We start from the raw sequence: 14,800 nt of genomic DNA on the forward strand, positions 1-14,800 counted from the left end.
GTCTACCTACCCATTCAGATTCCCTGTGGCTCCATTTCTCATTTCCTATTGTCATTCTGTGCTGCTAACTCTTCTTAACAATTTGACAGAAATATGAAGCAACGGATAGTTAGGATTTTTTTTCCCCCTTCTCTAGTTTGGCTGGGTGAGAGGCGGAGTTATATGTTGTAATATCGGTGTGACCAGCGGAGGATACGGTGAAAGTGGATTCTGAATCTCTGCCGACAAAAAGGGGCTAGAAGGAAAAGACGCTTAGCTAGAGGGAGAGGAGGGCGGGGACCCAGAGGAAAGAGACACTCAGGGTTGGGGAAGTGTTAGGAGGGGAGGGTTAGCGTAGGAGGGAGGGACACCGTCAGAGCTGTCGGAGCGACACAGAGGGATAAAGAAAGGGGAGTGAGAAGGAAGAGGGAGACTGAACGAGGGCTGAGAAGGGAGAGGGAGAAAGGGGGAGAGCAGGCTTAAGAGAAAGAGACGAGACAGGAGGAGAGAGTGGCAAAGAGGAAGGGAGAGACGGAGGAAGAGATCACAGAGTGACCGCAGAGGACGAGGTTTCTCTATTCCAGATACTTCTAAGACCGAAGATTGTTTGCTAGTGGGGAGACTCCAGCTCCGGCAGCCAGTTGAGCAGCGGCAGAGTAAAATGGACAGTGAGAAACAGACGTTCCAGCCACCTCTCGGCCGCTCAGAGGTCCCGGAGCTGTTCTCTGGCGAACTCCTTTCCCCGCTGGAGTCTCGGAGCCTTCTGGACCAACGGAGCCCAAGGAGCTCCTAGAAGCTGCTCCTCGGAGATGCCCTCGCCCGAGCAGTAAGAACTTCCTGCTTGAGTCCCGGCGTTTCCTCCACCTGGAACTCCCCGGGGGGGAGAGAGGGGTAGAAGACCCCAGGGGGAGGGGCGAGGGGGATCCTAAGGCAGCTCTTTCTCCCCTCCCCCTCCCCCGGCTGGGCGCGCAGGCATGGATGTGCTCAGCCCTGGACCTGGCAACAACACCACCTTGTCCGAGGGTCCCTTCGGGACACGCGGCAACGCTACTGTCATCTCCGACGTGACCTTCGGCTACCAAGTGATCACCTCTCTGCTGCTGGGCACGCTCATTTTCTGCGCGGTGCTGGGCAATGCTTGCGTGGTGGCCGCGATCGCCCTGGAGCGCTCCCTGCAGAATGTGGCCAACTATCTCATCGGCTCGCTGGCTGTCACCGATCTCATGGTGTCGGTGCTGGTGCTGCCCATGGCTGCGTTGTACCAGGTGCTCAACAAATGGACACTGGGACAGGTCACCTGTGACCTATTCATTGCCCTCGACGTGCTGTGCTGCACCTCGTCCATCCTGCACCTGTGTGCCATTGCGCTGGACAGGTACTGGGCCATCACGGACCCCATCGACTACGTGAACAAGAGGACGCCCCGGCGCGCCGCTGCGCTCATCTCCCTCACCTGGCTCATTGGCTTCCTTATCTCCATCCCGCCCATGCTGGGCTGGCGCACCCCCGAAGACCGCTCGGACCCCGACGCGTGCACGATTAGCAAGGACCATGGCTACACTATCTATTCCACCTTTGGAGCCTTCTACATCCCTTTGCTGCTAATGTTGGTTCTCTACGGGCGCATTTTCCGAGCTGCGCGCTTCCGCATCCGCAAAACAGTCAAGAAGGTGGAGAAGAAGGGAGCGGACACCCGCTTTGGTGTGTCGCCAGCCCGGCAGCCCAAGAAGAGCGTAAATGGCGAGCCAGGGAGCAGAGAATGGAGGCAGGGCGTGGAGAACAAGGCAGGGGGAGCTCCGTGCACCAATGGCGCGGTGAGGCAGGGTGACGACGGCGCCGCCCTGGAGGTGATTGAAGTGCACCGGATGGGCAACTCCAAAGAGCACCTGCCTCTGCCCAGAGAGGCCAGTAGTATCCCTTGCGCCCCCGCCTCCTTCGAGAAGAAGAATGAACGCAACGCCGAAGCCAAGCGCAAGATGGCCCTGGCCAGAGAGAGGAAAACGGTGAAGACGCTGGGCATCATCATGGGCACATTCATCCTCTGCTGGCTGCCCTTCTTCATCGTTGCCCTGGTCCTGCCCTTCTGCGAAAGCAGCTGCCACATGCCCACGCTTCTGGGCGCCATAATCAACTGGCTGGGCTACTCCAATTCTCTGCTCAACCCGGTCATTTACGCCTACTTCAACAAAGACTTCCAAAACGCGTTTAAGAAGATCATCAAGTGCAAGTTCTGCCGCCGAAGATGATGGACGAGTCGTCCGCAAGTAGGCCCGCCCCATCCTCTCTGCCTCCTCCAGCCCTCTGGAATCAACACCTCTGATAGCCTGCTACTTTTCCCGACTTTCTCAGCTGCTGGGTCCGCCGCTTCCAGACCTCCTCCCTCCTCCCCCGTCCCCTAATCCCCTGTCCCCTAATCCCTTGCTCGGAGGGTGTGCGCTTTGGGCAAAGAGGCCCCCAAAGGTGGGGCTGGACGGCCTGGGAAACTACCTGGGTCTGTGAGAAGCGACCTAGGCTCACACTTTGGCCTCGGAATCAGTGTTGATCCTTGTAGTTGCCTCCTCCCTCTTCGGCACTCCACATCTTCGCGGCGGAAGTTTGAGCCTCAGCGGTTCAAGGCAAAAAATCTACGCAGAAAAATAAACTGTACACCCAGCCGCCGCGCCCACTAACGGCTCCCACCTAATCGCCCCACTGCTAGAACTTGAATTTAAGGTTCAGAAGTTTGCTTCATTACCTAGTCTCAACCCTGGCCCGCACTCCTACCCTAGAAACTCACTTTTTTTTTTTTCAGTTTCATCCCTTCTTTCGAGCTTCCCTTTGCGCCCTCGCCAGTCCCTATGCATTGGTTTGCTAGTAGGGAAAGGCTGGAGGTTCTGTTTTCCCAGTGCCTGTGATGTCCCTGGGAATCCCCGCTTCCCTGTGTAGACTCGCTGAGTAACTCTTTTGCGCACAGCCCCATGCTCTGTTTTCTTGGATTCCAAACAAGTGGCCAGAAGCTGTCTCTTAGAGTGGACTTGTAAGTACAAGCAAGGCTGGGCCAGTGGGGGAGAGCGAGGCGGGAGTGAGGAACGATTGTATCCGTGCTTGCCTTCGTGTCAGCACTCACCAAAGAAACTGACAACCAGTGGGATGGGAGAACGGACTTCTGTTTGTGTAGGCTGGTGGCGAGTCTGCACGTTCTGGCATCGCCACTTACCCACCCCGGGCCATGCCCGCCAGCCAAGGTGTGCATGCTGGGGACCCCCAGCGGCCTAAAGGTTCGCGCGCCTACCCAGCCAGCTGCTGTCTGCTTTGCACTTGGCGCGCGCGCGCGCGGAGATGTAACCCAAACCAGAGCCATCCCTCCGCCTGCGCCGCGGAACGCGCAGAAGCGCGAATAAACAGCACGGTTTGAGAAAGCGCGGGGAGCTAGGTCAGGCGGGAGGAGAGAGACCAGGGGAGGCAAAGAGGTGTTGGTGTCCGGCGCGCAGGCCGTCCTGCAGATGACGCTCCCCGTGGAACCTGAGAGGGCAGTTGCATCCACAGGACGCAGACTCTTTCCGCCTAATTCACCCCCTGTCCTGTTGGATAGTATAGTTCTGTTTAGCGCGTCCTAACGTTACATGGGATTTGTTCTGCAAGACGTCTGGGACACGTAGCTACTAGGACTTTGCTTTCCAAATAGGAATTCCGGGCTTCCAATCGAATGGGTCCCGATAGGTTTAGTACTGCCTGGAACCTCACAGGCGGTTACTTTACATAATGGGACCCCAAAGACTAGTTAACTAGTTAGGGGTGCTCTCCCTTCGGAGTCCCCGAGAATCTTGTACAGGGTTATATTCGCTCCTTGGCCTGATGTGAGCCACAGGTCTAGGACAAACCGGTTTCTTGCCATTTGACTATGTGGAGCACTCCAAGCCTTCTCCCCCCAAAAGTTACTCCTTTGGCCTTGCCATTCCTGCTGAGAAACTAGTTACAATCTTTACTGCCCCCAGAAGGGAAGTTATTTTGGTGCTCCGTTTGAATGTAAATTTCCATCCACAGGACTGGGATCAAGAGGTTTGTTAGTGAGATGTAGCCTCTAATTTTCTGATGAATACCGGTTGTGTTTTACCGTAACTGCACAAAGTTATTGGTTTTTTCTGCTGTCTCCCTTCAACTCTACCTTTTGAATGATTGCGTCTGCTGTTTTGAGAACAGTGTTGCAAAAGTTGCCAATGGAAACTTCACTTGTGTTTATAATATTAAGAAGGTGAAAAGACAGTTCTATCACTGAAGCCATTTTATTGTTTGTCCGCTGAACAAAGCCTCCATTTGGTATCTTTTTCTCGTACCGAAACTGAGAGTGAGTATCATATCCCGTTAAAACAGAGAAAGTTTAAGAACTCTGGACACTCAGTGGATGGTTTGTTGATGCATAGGTAATGCTGATAAGGGGCTAAGGTGGAGCAAATAAGGTAGATATCTTCAGTCCAAAAATTATTCACTTGAAAATTCAATTTTTTTTTTTTTGCTCACAATAATTTCAGTACAGCTGTATGAAAAAAATGCACTTTCTGTATGTCTTCCTTAACTTTTTGAACAAATTATATATACATATAAAATAATTGAAGCTCAAAAGTTGCTTACCCAAATTATGCCTTGGCCAGCAAGTATTACATTCGAAGGGCTGAGTCCTCCATTTACTTGTGTCTTTTACAGCACAGTATGCCAATGGTTTCTGGACATTTATTCTTCCTGCTTTGGAGGAATTACGTGAAAATGGGGAAGGAGCATCCAATTGGAGTACAATTGCCAAGGCAATAGAGAAATTTGGGGAATAAGTGCATAGCAGTAAACAGCCCCTGATGCTTCTTATTTCTTTTAGTATTTGTATTAAGATAAAGTATATATGCATCAAAATTGGCCTTCACTCTTCTCTGTGACAATAAAAGACTTTATTAATGGTAATGCTATAATAAACTGATATCAATAATACATCCATCTTTATTTTAATCAGAATTACTGTCTACTTGTATTTATTTGTATTATTTAAAAATCGAAGTTAAAAAATACACTTGTCAGGAGAAGATTCTGCTATATAAATCAGGGATATGACACTTAGGGAAATAAATTCAGTTTTTAGTGCTGAAACTCAGTCTAAAGGAGTGATTTCTTTAAAAAAAAAACACAAAAATCCTATCTCTGAAAAGAGGAGGTCACATATCATCATTTAGCCACAAAACCATGAATTTTCCCTGACTGACACCTACAGTTAGGACTTAGACATTTGTCTAAGTAATATGGACAGGGCAGGGGACATGAAGCAGAGAAATGCAGTCTCTGTAAACTCAACGAGGCCCCATCCTGTCTTTTTAAAGCAGTGGACAGTCTGACACCCCTTCCCCACCGCTTCCTGCTGGAGGAAAATGGCTTCACCTGGTTTCAAATAAAGTAACTCATTGTTCTGGGGTTTGTCCAGCAGTTAAAAGTGGAGAGGCATTTTCCTTTCTGGCTGGGTCTCAGCTGATAGTGGGGTTCTGTATATAAGATCTATTACGATGTTAAATTATTTTTATGCTCTGTTTTCCCCTATTGGAATCATCAGGAATGCCTCTTATTTCCCAGGTTTTGGTTGTCAATTCCACTGCTTTCTAGTGTCAGAATGATGGCTGCAGGGCAAGGTGAACCCAGGTACACTGTAAGGGGAAAACACAGGTCAGGGATATTTTGGCCACAGAAGAGAGCACCTTTGAAGCTTCACGAACTCTTGTTCAGGCACCACGTGTATCTACATATTCTCCCAATAATGAAACGTAAAGACAGAGGAACTGAGAGAAGAAAAACTGTCTGGAACTTCTCATATGAAAGCTATTACATAAATGTGTCCCTGACCTTGAGGAAATTGATGCATTTGGAACATTTGTCTTTTAGAGTCTGGCTATCTCCCTTTTTTGGCCCTTTGTTCTCTACTCTAGCATCTATTCCTCCAAGGAGACTATGGCTTTCCATTTTCTACAGGCCTCCCTGAGTCTCTATCATCACTCAAATGGAGAAAGAAAATTGTTATCGTTCACTTCCAGCATGACTGGCAAGCCCGGATAACAAATTAGCAGCCGCCACGTGTAAGGCTCCATTAAATAATGTTGAAACATGGGCCTACAAATTAAAGTAAGATGCTTTTGTCACCTTGAAGGAGTTTCACCCTCCTTGGGTCTGTAACAACAAGCTACTAAGGCTAAGTAAGCATTAGTGGTAGAATATTAGTATCTTCTAAACAGGACAAGTCACAAGAGTTTGGCTCTAAGAATTCAGGGGACAGAGATCACCGTGAGCTGGGTGTGGGTAAGAACGATTCAGCAGGGAAGGCTGTGTAAAGCCTCCAGGATTGAGCTGTGGGCACACGGCTGTGGGTGGTATGAAAAGGCAGACATTCTTTAGGAGATGCCAAAGACAACCTGATCCCTTCTTCTTGTTAAGTGGGGGCCTGGGATAAAATTTGTGACGGGAGTGCTGGATGCTGGTGGCCTGGGTTGACGGAGGTGGAGAGCCTAGAGAAAGATGCAGACTCGTGGCTTAACAATAGATTGGTCAGGGTTAGTTACAAGACAGATTAAATCATGCTTCTGTAATGTGTAAGTAAGTTTTTGCCAAGTAATTTTCACTCAATATACTGTTTAAATTTAGGTAGCAGATCCTTTTGGAAATACCAGTTAGACCACTTTAGCCAATGCAGAGAGTTCACACTGGGTAAGTATAGGAGAAAGTGCTAGAAGGGTGCCTGGGCAGCTCAGTAGGTTAAGACTCCAAGTCTTGGTTTTGGCTCAGGTCTCGTGATCTCATAGTTTGTGGGATCCAGCCCCACATGGGGGCTCTGTGCTGACAGCACAGACACTGCATGGGATTCTCTCTCTCCCTCTCCCTCTGCACCCCCCATCACATGTGCGCGTGCATGCGCATGCTCTCTCTCTCAAAATAAATAAATAAATAAACATTTTTTTTAAAGGAAAGTGCTAGCGATCATATGTGGAATTATTATATTTCCAGATTAAAAAGCTAGAACTATAGTTTAAGTCACTGTAGACCACTAAGAATGAAGGCCGAAGTTCTGTTTGGAGCTCATTTCAATGACACAGGTGTGAAACAATAAAGACCTGAATGGGGGATGTTAGCAGAAGGGATGGGAAACAAGTTAGACTCTGAAAAGTACATCAAAGGAAGAACTGCCAGGACCTGGTATCTGGGTGTGAGGGGAGAGGGAGGTGAAGATGCTACTGAGGCTTTGTGCCAAGAAAATGTGGGCAAATGACAGAAAAGGGGAAGTTGAGAATTACTTCTCCTCTGGGTCTTTGGGTTTTTTTTTTTTTTTTTTAATCTTTATTTGTAAATATAAAAGGGCTTTGTTTCCTGCTAAGAGAATTCCCAGCCCAGATGGCAGGGGCTTGCTGGGAAAGGTATTGATACATGTCACAGCATTTGAACACTCTGTCATTTGGGAGAGTATGTGAGTAATGCCACCTTAGAGAATGCTTGGATGAATACCCTGATTGTTGATGCACCTTTTTTAACTTTCAGTAGAATTTGTTTGGAGAGGCCACAATTCCAAGGTGCTACAGCAGTCTTTCAAGAGGGGCAACCCAAACACATCATCCTGGGCAGTGTGTTAAGGATACACGAAGCCCAGAATGAGTCTGTCCAGTTGACCAATGGACAGCAGAGCAATACAGTTTACTGTTTAAATCCAGTTATCAAGAACTATAGCAGACCCATTTGATCCCTAAACAGATATTCCTGGAAAATCTGGATCCAGGAGGCTAAAGTATGCAATGGGTTGTTTCTATTTCCCAGCTCACTTTGCTATGTGGCAATGGCAGGGATGAGGAAATGAGTTGGGTCCCAAGACACTTCATAACTGATCAGTTATTTCTGCAACACTTATCTATAATACTGCACAATGGTCCAGCTTCCAGAAAGTTCCCCGAGCCAAGTTTCAAGGAGATGTCTTGTATTAGCAAGTGGTTGTTCTCTTGTGTCTCAACTGGATTTAGGTTTGAAGAAAGAAAAAGAAACAGGCTGGTTGGAATAAGGGACGGACAAAGAAAGGAGTAGACAACAGGACTCACCTATCTTACAGGTTATATATCTGTGGAGATGGAGGAGAGTTTTGAAACTTTTCTAAGGTCCTTGGATGAGAAGCATTTTATGAAATATGGTATGCTTCACCATCTATGGAAGCAAAGTAGTCTAACTTGCAAGAACTAACTAATAGAGAAAACAAATGGTGAAAGCTCATTTTAACTTTAAAAGAACAGTAGAGCAGAACTCCAATTGCAACTATTCACAATCAATGTAGTTTCTTGCAAGCATATACAGCGTTGCAAGGATTTGTAACAGAGAAGAGGCAGTCTATGGGACAACTTCTGGTTTACACAGAGTGGGCACGTGATTCATTCATTCCTTCAACTAATATTTCTGGAATATCTGTGACCCAGGCACTGTTCTAGGTGCTTTGGATATAGCAGTGAACAAATCAGAGGAAGTCTCTGTGGTAGAGTTTTTTGTAAGAATGCCACAGTTAGTGCCCTCCGTGTGTCCACCTTTTTGCAATGTGAGTTTTAGCTTCACCCAGAAAGACATGGAGGCTTTCTCACTGCTTGAATATGGGTTGGCCCTGTGATTTACTTTGACCAATAAACGTGGCAGAATTGATGTAACCATGCAATTCACGAGGCTTTGCACGCTTCTACATGGTACCTCAGAATCCTGCCCAACCACCATGGGTACAAGCCTGTGCTCGTTTGCTGGAGACCAAGAGATCACCTGGAGCAGAGAAGACTCATCCTAGCTAAGGTTATCACAGATGAGCCAGATCTCAGTTGACTCAGAGGCTGACTGAAGATGCAAGAGTGAGCACAGCTCACACCAGAGAAACCTCCCACCTTCATTTATCACCAAATTGTCAAAGCACAGACTTGTGAACAAAATAGATGGTTGTTATTTTAAGGCACTGAATTTTGAAGGGAATTTGTCAGGCGGAAAAGGCTAACTGATACAGTCTCATGCCTTAAAGAGTTTACATTCCAAAGAACGAAAGAGAAAATCAACACTAAAACCACGAATATGTGTTATATATCAGATGGTGATTAGTATTATGGGAAAAAATTAACTAGAGTATGATATATAGCAAGTGGTGAGATGTAGGGGAAGAGTGTTGCTATTTTTTACAGGATGTTCAAGGAAGGGCTTACTGATAAGGTAACATTTCAATGGGCACCTTGAAAGACTTATCAGAGGCATGAGGTTCAGGCTTGTTGAAACTAAGCCCTTGAACAAATAAATCTTAAATCTTATACGATTTACTATGAAAACTCTAAAGGGCCTATTTCCAACAGGGAAAACCAGGAAATTGAAGATTTCGGGATTTGTGTGCTCAAATTCTAGAATTTTCTCAGTTGCTGACAGCAGATTCATTTATGTTGAAAGTGTTAGTATTTAGCCTGTTAGGGGCTAGGTCATGGGAAGCCCTGAACGGGGCCTCACCGTGTCTCATATAGTTCTATAATCCGCAAAGTCTAGCATACATTCTGCATAGTGTATGCCTTTGGCCGGCCACGTCACCCGAATTTAACTTCTTGCTGTGCCACTACTGACATCTTGCTATGTTATATAGTTTTATTTTGGAAACAGGTCTATAGAGACCTATTTCACATTCTTTACATTAACTCATTAGAGTATACACTTTGAAAGTTTTTAGTACATTCACAGAGTTGGGCAGCCATCATTGTAATCCATTTTAGAGAGTTTTTATTATCCCTCAAAATAATAATAATAGTGCTATATTCATTAACAAGTGCTCCTTATTTCCCACTAAACCCTGAGCGCTAGGCAGGCAATCACTAATCTACTTTCTGTCTCTATGACTTTGCCCATTAAGAGCATTTCATGTAATATGTGGTCTTTTGTAAAGGGTTTATTTTACTTGGTGTAATGAGTTAAAGGTTATCCATGTTGTACTAGGTATCAGGACTTTATTTCTTTGTATTTTCAAATAATATTTAATTTTATAGATCTCCTACACTGTATTTATTCATCCATTAATAAACATTTGGGTTGTTTCCACTTTTTGACTACTATGGATAATGCTGTTATGAACATTTGCATACAAATTTCTGTGTGGGCATGTTTTCATAATCTTGGGTATAAAACTAGGAGTAGAATTGCTGAGTCATGTGCTAACCATATGTTACAAATTTTAAGGAACTTAATAAATGTACTCCAAGGTGGCTGCACCTTTCTTCATTCCCACCCACTGAGTAAAATGGTCCCTTCTGAGTTCTCCTGGCCAGTACTTGTTATTATACATCGTTTTGATGACAGCCATCCTAGTTTGTTTGAAGTGGTATCTCACTGAGGGTTTTATTTGCATTTGTCCAATAACCAATGATATCGAGCACCTTTTCATGTGCCTATTGGCCATGTGTATATTTTATCTAGAGACATAGCTATTCAAATTCTTTCCTCATTTTTAAACTCTGGTGGTCTTTTTGTTGAGTTGCTGAAGTTTTTTTCTATATTCTGGATACTGTACTCTTTTTTTTTTATTTTTTTTTAACGTTTATTTATTTTTGAGACAGGGAGAGACAGCATGAACGGGGGAGGGTCAGAGAGAGAGGGAGAAACAGAATCTGAAACAGGCTCCAGGCTCTGAGCTGTCAGCACAGAGCCTGACGCGAGGCTCGAACTCACGGACCGTGAGATCATGACCTGAGCCGAAGTCGGATGCTTAACCGACTGAGCCACCCAGGCGCCCCAGTGGATACTGTACTCTTATCAGAAGATGATTTGCCTATTATTTTCTTCCCTTCTATTGTCTTTTCACTTTCTTGAGGTTACCATATGCAACAAAGGTGTTTTTAATTTTGGTGAAGTCCAATTTATCTATTTTTTCTTTTGCTGCTTATGCTTTTTGCGTTGTATCTGAGAAGGACATGAAGGTTTACTCCTATATGTGTTTTTTAAGGGTTGTATTTAGCTTTTACATTTGGGTAGCTGATCCATTTTCAGTTAATTTTTGTGTGTGCTGCAAACAAGTTACGCAACTTCAGATTTTTGTACTTCCTGTAACATTTGTTGAAGAAATGACTATTTTTCCTCATGGAATTAATTTTAGCACTCTTGATGAAGATCAATTGAGCATGAATGTAAGGGGTTATTTCTGGACTGTGAATTCTATTACGCTGATCTATATGCCTGTCCTTATGCCAGTATCATATATTCTTGATTACTATAGATTTGTAGTAACTTTTGAAATCAGAATATATGAGTTCTTCGACTTCATTCTTTTATTTGCAAGACTGTTTCAGTTATTGTGTCCCTTACATTTCCATATGAATTCTAAGATCTGCTTGTCAATTTCAGGAAAAAAAAAGGTAGCTGAGATTTTAATAGAGATTGCATTGAATCTGTTGTAGATCAATATGAGGAGTATCATAACATTAACAACATTACATCTTTGGATTTATGAACATGGAATGTCTTTCCACTTATTTAAATCTGCTTCAAGTTACTTTTTTTTAATGTTTATTTTTTGAGAAAGAGCGAGCATGAGCAGAGGAGTACCAGAGAAAGAGGGGAACAGAGGATCTGAAGAAGCAGGCCCTGCACTAACAGCAGCTAACCCAATGTGGGGCTCGAACTCACGAAGTGTGAGATCATGACCTGAGCCGAAGTTCGATGCTCAACAGACTGAGCCACCCAGGTGCCCCTACATCTGCTTTAAGTTACTTTAACAATGTTTTGACGTTTTCGGAATGCAAGTCTATGTTCATTTTGTTGAATTTATTCCCAGATCATATTCTTTTCTGGTGCTATTGTAATTAAAATATTGCTTTCTTTTTAAAAACCTAAAAAAATTTTAATTGAAGTATAGTTGATACACAATGTTACATTAGTTTCAGGTGTACAACATAGTGATTCAGCAACTCTATAGGTTATGCTGTGCTCACCACTAGCGTAGGGACCGTCTGTCACCATACAACACTATTAAAATACCATTGACTATATTCTCTATGCTGTACCCTTCATCTCATGTGACTGATTTGTTCCATAACTGGAAGCTTATTGCATTCTTTATATCATTTTCAAATTGTTCATCGTATACAACTCTAGATTTTTGTATAATGATCTTTTGTTCTGCAGTCTTGCTAACTTGTTTGTTCTAATATACCATTAGTGAATTTCTTAGGATTTTTCAGTATGCAACATAGTGTCATCTGTAAACAGAAATAGTTTTACTTCTTTTATTCCCCAGTATGTACACCTTATTTCATTTTCTTGCCCAATTCCCTGGCTGGAACCTCTAGTACAAGATTGCATGGAAATGATGAGACCGGATATCCTTTCACCTTCTTCCTGGTCATGTTGGGAGAGCATTCAGACTTTCACCATTATTTATGTTGTTCAGTACAGATTTTCCATAGCTGTACTTTATCAGGCTGAGGAAATTTCCTTATTTTCCTACTTTAACAATTGTTTTTTTAATCATAAAAGGCTGTTGGATTTTATCAAATGCTTCTTCTGGATCAACTAAGATGACCATGTGCTTCTGGGTTTTTTTTTTTTTTTTTTGCTTTATTCTATTGATATGGTGTATTACATTAATTTGTTTTCAGATGTGAAACCAACCTTACATTCTTGGGATAAATCTCATTTAGTCATAGTGTATATTTCTTTTTATATGTTACTGGATTGGGTTTGCTAGTATTTTTTTTTTTTGGATTTTATATCTGTATTCATACAAAATATTGGTCTACAGTTTCCTATTTTTGTTATAGCTTTGTACAATGTTGATATTAGCATAATACATCATTGTTAATGATGATTAGACATACTGTGCATATATCACATTGCAAATGTGTAATCATTACCTATTTATGAACATGCACAGGCATTTCAAGGTTTAGGAGGGATTGACCAGGCATGGACACGTTAGAAACACTCAAATGCATTTCAGTTCATGTAAAGAATCAGACTGGGTCACCACAATTCTAGAAACAATCCTAATAGTCATTGATGACATTAACGTTACTGTTTGCGCTTTCTAATTGGTTACAACAGCATCTTATTATGGTTTACTGATATATCAGAGCATGTTTGTGGTCGTCAGTATGCAAGAACTTTTCTTCCTGAGTAGACAAACAGACTAGATTTTCCAATGTTTCTTCTTGTAGGGTGTGACCATGAGGCTGGTATCAGGCTAATATAATACGTGCAGAGTGATATCACCACTTTGAGGGTTGGACTGTAAACACCTCCAGAATGAGCTTTTTTTTGCACTTGGAAGGTGAATGGAAACGACTCCTGAGACAGAAAGGAGGATTGGGGTCACGGATGTAAGGAGCCTGGATCTCTAATTCTCTATGTAGACCAGAGTCTTCCCCACCAACCAGCCTTTGACTGTCATATGAGCAGAAATATGCCTTTTCCTTTATTTGAGGAATCCTTTTCTTTCGTTATGCTTTCCCCGTTAGGCTCGCAAAATTTGTACTATGTATCTCCCTAATGAAGTCTCTGACTTGAAAATTTTATTCCCCATTCCTTCAATTTTGGATCATGCCAAGAGTGGTGGAGGAGCAAGCCAGGCCAAGAGGAACAGAACATTGCCTAAGTTGACTAGCAATCACAAGATGCAATGACAACTTTCCTTTTATCACTTGGACAACTGAAAGGGGGGCTTTCTATATGTTCTGTAATATAGATAGCACTAATTGTTATGGCATTATACAAAAAAAAAACGAAACCACTATAGAATGCCTTATGACTGGTGTATGACCATGGTTATAGCATATATAAAGCATCTCAAGGGAAATGAAATTATCTGCACCACGCTTTTTCAGTGACAGTTTTCCAAGCTCATGTGTTTATACATGTAAGTTGATGACCATAAGATGACAAATGGTCAAGAAGCTTTCCTGTATTACCACACGAGATTACTTAAGAATTCTGTAGCAAACTTAAATGACTATTGCAGTAGAATAGCCTAAACTGGTATGATGGAGGAAGGATGGAAATGGGAGTGATTAATAACAAAGGGCTGCAAGGAAGAAGTCGAGAAGCCTGAAAGATGGACTGGGTGTTTAAAATGCTGTTTGAGAGGAACCCACCATTGGAGACTGGAGATGATTGCAATAGACTAGGAATAAGGAAATTTAGAACAGAAGGTGCTACTTGGCGAGAGAAGAAACATCTCTTTTATAAATTTCCAGAATTCAATTTTAGTCTTAAAAAGAGGAAGAAAGCAGCTAAAGGGAAGTTTGGGTGACATAAACATTTCTTTTTCTTTCAGAGAAAATGAGACCAAAGCATATCTCTGGTGTCTGGGGAAAATGGAAGCAACAGAGGCGAAAGGCTGAAGGCAGGAAAAACTGAATATTCTGGTGAAAGAAGGAATCACTGAAGGAGCAAAGTCTTGAAGAAGGCAAGAGGTTGAAGGGTTGAGCTTTGAGGTGGAGATATTCTGTGAGACAAGACATGAAGGGAGGCTGGGTGAAGCCAGCGTTGGGGTGAAAGGAAGATATGTTATGAGGGTCAACTTGTCCACGGTTTCATTCAAAAGTTATATGTCTAGACGGATGCTCCAGGTGAACAGTCACAATGAAAGCACATCTGTACTGGAGAATCTGCTACCTGGAAGCCAGATGGAAGGCCAGATGGAATTGCATGGAGTTTGAGGTTGCAATAGTGCCTGTGGGAAATAGACTCAGAGTTTGAGCTGACCTTTAAACTGGCATATATACAACTTCTCTTTCTGGCCCTCCTGGCCTGGCTTGCTCCTTCACCACCTCAAGTGTGATTTGAAATTGAG

General features: G+C 43.7%; 1 protein-coding gene across 1 annotated transcript; it reads left to right on the forward strand.

Moving 5' to 3' along the window:
- The first annotated feature begins 366 nt into the window (after positions 1 to 366).
- Positions 367 to 5,091, forward strand: HTR1A (5-hydroxytryptamine receptor 1A). The gene has a single exon (XM_058731456.1). The coding sequence runs from the start codon at positions 954 to 956 to the stop codon at positions 2,223 to 2,225; it is 1,272 nt and encodes a 423-aa protein (XP_058587439.1). The 5' UTR covers positions 367 to 953; the 3' UTR covers positions 2,226 to 5,091.
- The last annotated feature ends 9,709 nt before the right edge of the window (positions 5,092 to 14,800 follow it).

This window comes from Neofelis nebulosa, chromosome 1 (genome assembly GCF_028018385.1).
Source record: "Neofelis nebulosa isolate mNeoNeb1 chromosome 1, mNeoNeb1.pri, whole genome shotgun sequence".
NCBI lineage: Eukaryota > Metazoa > Chordata > Mammalia > Carnivora > Felidae > Neofelis > Neofelis nebulosa.